The following is an 8963-nucleotide window of genomic DNA, read 5'->3' as shown; positions in this document are numbered from 1 at the left end:
GGCAGGTTTCGATCCTACGACTTCTTATTAATTTAACTTAGTATTTCATAATTATTAAATTACAAATAAGTGTTTTACACGTAAAACTACAGCCGCTTCTTGTTTATTTGATTTTATTTTCCTTCTCTTTTATTTTTGGATTTTTTATTGTTATATATCCCTTTTCTTTTTCTTTATTTCTTTTTCTTTATTTCTTAATTTAAAATATTTCACTATTATATTTTCAAATCTTCTTTTTATCATTCTTTATTTGTATTGTCTTTCTATTTCTTTTATTTCTTTATTTACTTTCTTATTCTTCTTTTTATATTATGTTTAATGATTTGAACTTATCATATTTATGATTTAATCTCATCATCATCATATTTTCTTTTTTATTCTTTAGTAATCTTTAAAATTATTCATTAATTATTCTTATTATTCTTATGTTATTGACATAAAGTTCATCAATTAATTATATAATAATAATTCATAAATAAATAAAAACATAATGAAATGTAATAACCCAAATAATGAACAATGGTTAATAATTATATTTCTCGAAACCAATAAATTATAAAATCGTCAATAATAATTATTCAATCTTGTAATAATTATAATCAAATGAAATTGAATGTCATAAATAAAAGAATATGAGTAAATTATAACTGTGTTGATTATTAATCTCTACATGTTAACCAGAAAATTATATATTTATATTCTAATCAAATAACAAATACATTAATATCAACTCAAAATGGTAGAATCAATAGAATAATGAATAATAAAAACGATGAAAATAAGAAGATAAAATAATAAAAATAATCAATATATTACATAACTATGGTGTTATATTTAAATAATAATTAATTGTTATTTATTCAAATTAATAAAATGTTGATTATAATGTTTAATATTTAATTTTCTATAAAAAATGAAAAATGGCTAATAAAGAAATAAATTAAGAGAATAAAGAATAAATAAAAATAATTTAACATAATAAAACACTTTAAATGATAGAACCAACATAAAATAACAAAGAATAATAATAAACTACAAATACAAAAATTGATAGAAATAAATCAATATTATAATGAAATATAAATTTAATAAAATAACAAATCAACGTGTATAATCAGATTAATGAATATATTCTTAAAATAATAATGAATTGATTTGTGAACTGAAAGTATTATTTATTTAATAAAAAGCAATTACTTAAGTATTAATAGAATTACTTTCTGTTTCTTCTTTATTCTTCTGAGACTAATACCGTCACTAATTCTTCTTCTAGTATCTATACTGTGTATATTTTGTTGTGATATAAGCAATATTTTATGACATTCATCATGCTTTTTATTACAATGGTTTTAACTTCTTTAAAAATGTCAATGTCAATTTTTAATTCTTTTATTAATTTAATGTTTTATTTATTATTCCATTAATTGAAATTACTACTGGAATTATTTTGATGTCTCTTAATTTCTCTAATAATAAAATAAAAAGAACAAACACAAAAATAATTATTTAATTGAAAGAAGATAAAAAATACCTTTAGTATTATTCTGAGACATTACAACTATACCAACGATTGTATGCGTTTGATTCAATTTATTGTTTAATGATTGTAATAAATTTCTAGTTGTTTGCTGGTTGTGAAGAGGATGATGGTTTGAATAAGTTTTTATTATAAATTCCATTTTTATAGTACTTCTTTTATCACCCATTTTTGTTTTGAAGAAATAATATAACTTCGTAGTCATATCTGTAAAAAAACATTCATTAGTTATCAACTGAAATTGGAACATTTTATTCTTTCAGTTTTTTTTCTGAAACTTCAAATAATATGTCTTGTTTTGTTTGTTCTTGGCATCATTGTTTTATTATATTGTTAAAAATAGGTTTTATTTATTCCATATTATCTCAAAACTAACTTTATTCATAAACATAAACATTCTGTGGTGATATTCTTATAAGTTATATTAAAGTACTGAAGTAATAATGAAAATAATATTTCTTGATAAACTTGTAAATTACTAACTTCAATGAATTGAACATTTCTTGAATATCCAAAGTCACTAGTTATTTATTTAAATTAGAAAGACTAGATGATGTGGCTTATCTCCTTTGAACAAAGAACAATAAAAACCAAATCTATTAATACTTAATTAATTACTTAGTATTAAATGACAATAAAAGATTATTTTATTTCTTATCAAAACATTTCCTTCTTATCTTTTTGAATATTTTTTTCATACTTCTTTCATTAAACCACTTCCACTGGCTATGACTTATTTTATGTTATGAATATTTTATCGAGTATTAGTACAAAATAAAACCATTCATTCTTTATATATCTGTTAATCGTTTATTACAATCTTTAAAATGAAGTTAGAAAAATGAGACATATTTATATAAAGAATGTATTAATTAAAACAATTCATAATGAAATGTAATTGTTATTTACAATGGTGTTATACGTTTTTTTTTTCAACAAATTCATAAGTAGGAGAATTACTAATAAAGAAAAAAAATAACTTAAAATAATATTTTTGATAAAAAAGGCACATTGTAAATTGATGAAGAAAAATTAGGAAATAAATGGTATTTTAGAATTGATACTTTCCCACAAAAGAACTTGATACAGGTAATTCATCTGTATTCGTCATTGAATTTATTGTCTATAGTGTATTAGTACAATAAAAAAATATAAAAGAAAAAACAAACATATTCTTTGAAAGTAGAAGGAAAATCATCTTTGAGTTTCATTGGTTTACTTCTTTTAATGTGTTGAGCATTAGAAGTAAAAATATCAGAAGATGATTGGTCACCGTCATCAGAGTCAGTTGGAGATGAAATGGTATTAAAACCTTGATGAGTCTGTTTTTGGTCTATATGGTTTTGTGTTGTAGAATCAGTTATTTGGGTAGAATTATCAAAGTCTTCATCCACTGAAATTTAATATTCATATAAATACATAAAGATGAAAATAAAAGAGAAACAAACCATCAAAGTCCTCATCCATATCAAAGATTCCACTACTTGATTTCGTTTTTGGAACTTTAACTGGGGTGATTGTGATTTTTGGTATTTCATCTTGAACATTTTCTAATTTAGTTTTAATAGCATCAAGTTCATTAGAAATTAACCGCCGTTCAGCTTCATATGCTTCTTCTTGTTCCATTACAAATTCTCTTATTTTTCTTTCTTTTTCTTGAAATAGTTGTTCAACTCGTTTTTGTTTTATAGTAATAAGTTCTTTTTCAATTGGATCTCTAACTGATCCAATGCTTAATGAACCAACATATGAATTTTGACCTGTTGTTGGTCTGCTTTTAATTAGTTGAAGATCAACGTAAATACCAAAAGTATGAGAATACGTTAATTTTTCTCTTAATCTAATAACATCTTTAAGTATTGGGTTTATAATAATTTCTCCATCACATAATAAACAACAATCAGTACCACATGAATTACATCTGACACATGACCATTTACTAATTTGAGTAGTATGAGTAAACGATGTATATTTGATAGTTATTTTACCTGTCCCTGTTATTGGATTAATCCATTTTAATGGAGGTATTTGTATTTGTTTTAGTGTTAATTGAATTGATACATTAGAACATACACAACTAAATGGAAGCATAAAGGGTTAATGTGCTTTTTCTAAATAAAAGTTCCTTTTTTTTTTTCTTTAGTTTTTTTTTATTATAAAAGGTAGTTCTATTTTAATATTTTTTGATGGAATGTGTAAATTTTAAATGAAACGATGGAAATTCATTGTCTTTTTTCTTTTAATTATTTCTTGTTAAATATAACAATAAATAATTTAAAAGAGAAAAAATAAAATTAAATTTTACAAAACATTTTAACGATACTATGACAACACAACATTCTCATAGTCAATTTACTCAAAATCACGAAATGTCACAAGAATCAAATGAATTTAATAAGTTATTGAGAACCATTCAAAATGAGATTCAATCTCCTGTGCTTGAGATTTTTGATAATGTCCGAGTATCACAATTTAAACAAATGATTTTTAATCAACAACAAATTATTGCAAACTTAAAAAACCAAACTGATGTTAGTAGTATTACTTTAATGCAATGTCAAACATTTCAAATTGAAATTAGTAGAATTCAATATTATCTAACGTTATATTCTAAAACTCGATTAAGAAAAATTCATCAAATGGCACGATGTAATTCAAATGATACATCTAAAATGACTTCTGATGAAAATACATTATTTGAAAAATATAAATTATTAAGAAATGAATTCCTTCAAAAATCCCAAATATTTGAACCTAAAGCAGAAGCAAAACCAGATATGTCTACATTTGTATTTGTACGAATATTAACTAATGTAGATAATTTCAAAATTCATCCAGAGTTTGTTTTTTTTTTCTTCTTTCTTCTTCTTCTTTATTATAATAAAATATATAAAATTGAATAAAATACAATGTTTATTATATAATTAATTCATTGATTAGTGATGAGTATGGATTTGAAATGCAAAAAGGAGAAGTTTATTTATTTCCATATTATTCTGTTCATGACTTTATTAATACAAATACTTTTGAATTAATATGAAAAATTAAAGAAATTAAAAAAAAAAATTGATTTATTAATTTATTTAACTTGTTGGTTATTTTCTTTGTTCATAAAGATTAAGAAATCAGAATATAATGTTGGAAGTGAGCATAAATTATCAATTTCATTTTGACTCATTTTTAATGAGTTAATATCTTTAAATGATGTTAAGAAGAATGGTAAATAAGCAAAAGTATCCATTTGAATTTGTTTTTTTCTACGAGTTTCTGGGTCAACATTAATGATGTAATTAATTAATTGTTCAAAAACATCTCCTTGAAGTTTTGGTTGTATAACATCACGTAAAACATCAGCTAAAAAGTCAAGCATTGAATTTGTTTCCATACCTTTTTTAACTCCTTTATTTGCTTCATTTATAAGAATTACCAACCACCGATAAACAACTTTAAGAAATTGATAATATTTATCACCTTTTAATGACTCAAATTCTTGTCTTAAAAATTCTTTTACATCAGTTTTTCCTTTTAAAGCTTTCTCAATAAGTTTGATATGTTTGTTCTCAAAATGTTGATATAATTCACATCCCCCAATAAAGCCAAGTAAATATAATTCATACCCACTCTCCCCATTAATACCTAATTTGTTACAAAATAGTTCTATATTTTCTGAATTAACTAATCCTTCAATAGCAACTTCTTCAAAAGCTTTTCTAATAATGTTTTCATTTCCGTTATTACTTGTAACATCTTCTGTTGATATTTCTTCATTTGGATGAGATACCTTAGAATCATCAAATATTGAAGTATATCCAAAAGGTTCTTCTATTTCAGGACATCCTTGGTCGTAATAACTTGAAACTGCATCATCAAGACTTCTATGTTTTTTTAGGAAATGAACAGCTGTATATTCATTATTACATCCAGAAAATTCCATGAACCTGAGAACAGTATTAGCGTCTATTTTCATTTGTATAATTATTAGTTCATTTTCCTATCATTTTTTCTTCTCTTTCAATTCTTTATTTAATTAAATGACCTTTATTTATTTTTTTTTTTTCTTTTTCTTTTAATTCAAATTAATTTATTTATAAAAGACAAATTTGCTCCTCTTCTTCTTTTGTAATTACAACTTATTTCATATTCAAAATGTTTTTATTATTACTTTTTTAAATTGTTATTTAAGAAATGAATTAATAAAATAAATTTAATAAAATACGTAAATACAAATGAATTAATAATAACCATATATAAAAGGATGTGGGTAATATACATCTTTTGTTTCATTATTTTGTTTCCATTGATTAATTCTTTGTTTCTTATCCATTCTTGTTATATGGTTAATTATTGAAAGATTTTCTTCAGTCAATGTTAAATTTGATTGAGTGACAACATTTGATTTCTTTATATTCTTTTGTTTTTTATGTCCTTCCTTAAAATATGGGTATTGAATAAATGTAGCACATGAATCTGGTGTAATAATATATCCATATGAATAACCGCACTTTACTTCGCACATTGAATTTTGTAGATAACCTTTTATTCTTAAAAATGGGTTTCTTTTCGAACTTTATTGATTTTCTCTTGACCTTTAATCTTTCTTTTCCGTGCTTCTTTTCTTTCCAAATAGAAATAGTTTCCTTTGATTTTTAATCTTAAAAAAAAAGAATACTTCTAAACAGTTTTTTCTTCTTTCAAAATTATGAAATAATTTTTTTGAGATATAAATTTAATATAAATATTATTTAGTTGACGTTACGTTGAAGTAGAGTGATAAGAAGATTTATAAAAAGGGTTTCTTAAAAATTTAAACATGAGAAAATATATGAAACAGCTTAGTATCTATTTTAAAAATAGAGCATCTGAGATAGAAACAAATACACTGGAAATAATTAATCTAAGTAATTGAAATAGAGGAAAAGATTAATGATGTCGCAACCACGTTCTCAGACATATAAAATTTATAAAAAATTAGGACAAGGAGGTTATGGACAAGTCTATCTTGGAAAAGATAGTTCAGGAAGACAAGTAGTTGTAAAAAAGATTGCTATTGATACAGACAATAGAGAAAAGGCAATGAATGAAGTTAAAATAATGAAGAAAGTCAACCATAATAATGTTATTCATTTTATTGATAGTTTTGTTAATAAAAAGAATTTAATAATTGTAATGGAATATGCTCGTGGTGGAGATTTATCTCGTTTTATTAAAAAAAGAATGGGAGATTTAATTTCTGAAGATTTGGTTTGGAATATCTTTCTTCAAATTACGTTTGGTCTTCGTTATCTTCATTCAATTCGTATTCTTCATAGAGATATGAAAACTCAAAATGTATTCTTAATGGCAGATGGTACTGTAAAAATTGGTGATTTTGGAATTGGAAGAATGCTTTCTGAAAAGGAACAAATTGCAAATACTGTTATTGGCACTCCTTATTATCTTTCTCCTGAAATTTGTGAAGGGATTCCGTATGACTATAAGAGTGATATGTGGTCATTAGGTTGTATTCTTTATGAATTATGTACTTTAACTCGTGCTTTCTGTGGAAGTAATGTTGCTGACGTTATAAGAAAAATTTTAAAAGTCAATCCACCTAAAATCCCTGAAATATATTCAAGTACTATTCAAATGATTGTTGATAATCTTCTCTCAAAAACTGCTTCATCAAGGATGTCGGCTGATGACATTTGTAATCTACCAACAGTAAAGATTATTATTAATGATATGTTTGATGTTAAGGGTATGACAACAATCATTTTTGATGAAATGAACCAAAAACAAGAAATGAGTCATGAAGAACCAACAGGAAATACAGACAAGGGTCTTCAAAAAAGTATCAATTCATCGACCCCATCTCCAAAAGAAGACCATTCTGAACTAACAAGGGAAATTTTGAAAGAAGTACCTGATTTTGAATCAAAAAAAGATATTATTGAAGCCTTTGATAGGTTAGGATTTGAAATAAAAAACTATGACTGTACTGGAGATATGAGTATTTTAAATGCAGAAAAAGAAGAAATTATTGCAAAAATACAAAAAGAAAGAGGAGAAGAGTTTTGGGTTATATTTGGTCAATTACTTAATTACAGTGATACTCTCCCAAAATTCTTTAAAGAAAATAAAATTGATACAAACTGTCTTGATTTGATTGTTGATTTGCTACGAATAGAAATGAAAAAAAATAGAATAGAAGCTAAAATTTCAGAAGAAAAATTTAAGAAACAAAAAGAACAAGAAGAAGAATTTGAGAGAATCAAACGTGAGGTTGAAGATGCAGAAAGAAGAGAATTTGAAAGAAGTCAACAAACCCCTCAAAGAGAGTTCAACGAAAATCCTAGATTTACTGATGGATATAGTGAAGAAATAAATCGAAGACTTTAGGCTTCCTCTATTTTTGAATTAATGAATTAAATCTTTTTTTTAAATTACAATAGTTTTAATTCATTTGTTTAATAACATAATTTCCTCCCTTTTGAAATCTTTTATTTATTCATCTTTTTGGTTTTATTCTCAAAATATATAATTTGAAGTATTGACTAATTATTAGTTGCTTTTATGAATTTAATCAATTTAAAGACATAATTCCATCAAGTTAAAAAGTTATCAAAAATTATGAATGTTAATAGCTCTTAAAAATGGCAACGAAAAAAAGCAAATAATGGGAAAAGAAGAGAATGAATGATATAAAAGAATAAAAAGAAACTAAGAAGTAGAAGAAGATATAAAAGAATAAAAGTAGAAAATAGAGAATATAAGAAGAAAGAAGATAAAGAGTAATAAAATAGATGATAAAAGAAGAAAAGAAGAAATAAAAAGTGTATTTTTAATGTAAAAATTAGAAATATTCGTTAAAAAGTGTCTAATTTAATGATGTAAAATGATTAATATTATTTTATTAATGAAAAATATTTTACTCTTTTTTATGTTTATTATTTATATGTGTATAATTTCATCATGATGTTTATTATATATTCAATCATATGTGTTATGTTATTATAACATTTAATAAGTGATAAAATATAAATGAAAATGTTATGAATATATGAAATTGAATATAAAAACAAAAGAATAATAAGAATAAATGATAAATAAAACGAGAAATGATAATCAATGATATAATAATAAAATCAAAATATAAAAGATAAAATTAATATTAATATAAATCAAAAGAGAATAAATATAAAATGAAAATAGATATAAATGATAAGAATATAAAAGATGATAAAGATGAATAAACAAATAAACAAATACATCTAGATAGAAAAGAATATAAACATAAAAATAAGAAAATCTAAATAATATAAACATAAAAATAATAAAATAAGAAGAATATAATAATATATAGATAATAAGAAGATGATAGATAAATAATATAAACAGAGAAATAAATATAAAAATGCGATAGATAAATAACATATAAATAAAAGAA

The 8963-nt window shown here is 23.1% G+C and overlaps 4 protein-coding genes across 4 annotated transcripts, besides 2 other annotated features; 2 read left to right on the top strand and 2 right to left on the bottom strand.

Annotated features, from left to right (window-relative positions):
- Nucleotides 1-1183: 1183 nt before the first annotated feature.
- Nucleotides 1184-1469: a repeat region.
- Nucleotides 1470-2094: 625 nt separating this feature from the next.
- Nucleotides 2095-2157: a repeat region.
- A 431-nt stretch (nucleotides 2158-2588) lies between these two features.
- Nucleotides 2589-3628, bottom strand: EHI_048440 (uncharacterized protein; the record flags this gene model as incomplete). The annotated part of the gene is made up of 3 exons (XM_643020.1): nucleotides 2589-2660; nucleotides 2707-2930; nucleotides 2986-3628. 3 exons carry the CDS (start codon nucleotides 3626-3628, stop codon nucleotides 2589-2591), a joined length of 939 nt encoding a protein of 312 aa, XP_648112.1.
- A 233-nt stretch (nucleotides 3629-3861) lies between these two features.
- Nucleotides 3862-4577, top strand: EHI_048430 (uncharacterized protein; the record flags this gene model as incomplete). The annotated part of the gene is made up of 2 exons (XM_643021.1): nucleotides 3862-4376; nucleotides 4478-4577. 2 exons carry the CDS (start codon nucleotides 3862-3864, stop codon nucleotides 4575-4577), a joined length of 615 nt encoding a protein of 204 aa, XP_648113.1.
- A 39-nt stretch (nucleotides 4578-4616) lies between these two features.
- Nucleotides 4617-5504, bottom strand: EHI_048420 (uncharacterized protein; the record flags this gene model as incomplete). Its single annotated transcript, XM_001914288.1, has 1 exon — nucleotides 4617-5504. The coding sequence occupies one exon, from the start codon at nucleotides 5502-5504 to the stop codon at nucleotides 4617-4619; it is 888 nt and encodes a 295-aa protein (XP_001914323.1).
- Nucleotides 5505-6460: 956 nt separating this feature from the next.
- On the top strand, nucleotides 6461-7915 carry EHI_048410 (protein kinase, putative; the record flags this gene model as incomplete). Its single annotated transcript, XM_643023.1, has 1 exon — nucleotides 6461-7915. The coding sequence occupies one exon, from the start codon at nucleotides 6461-6463 to the stop codon at nucleotides 7913-7915; it is 1455 nt and encodes a 484-aa protein (XP_648115.1).
- Between the last annotated feature and the right edge of the window lie 1048 nt (nucleotides 7916-8963).

This window comes from Entamoeba histolytica, genomic scaffold (genome assembly GCF_000208925.1).
Source record: "Entamoeba histolytica HM-1:IMSS scf_1104750517045 genomic scaffold, whole genome shotgun sequence".
NCBI classification, from domain to species: Eukaryota; Evosea; order Mastigamoebida; family Endamoebidae; genus Entamoeba; species Entamoeba histolytica.
The sequence above is the reverse complement of the archived record's forward strand: the minus strand, read 5'-3'. Positions and strand labels throughout refer to the sequence as shown.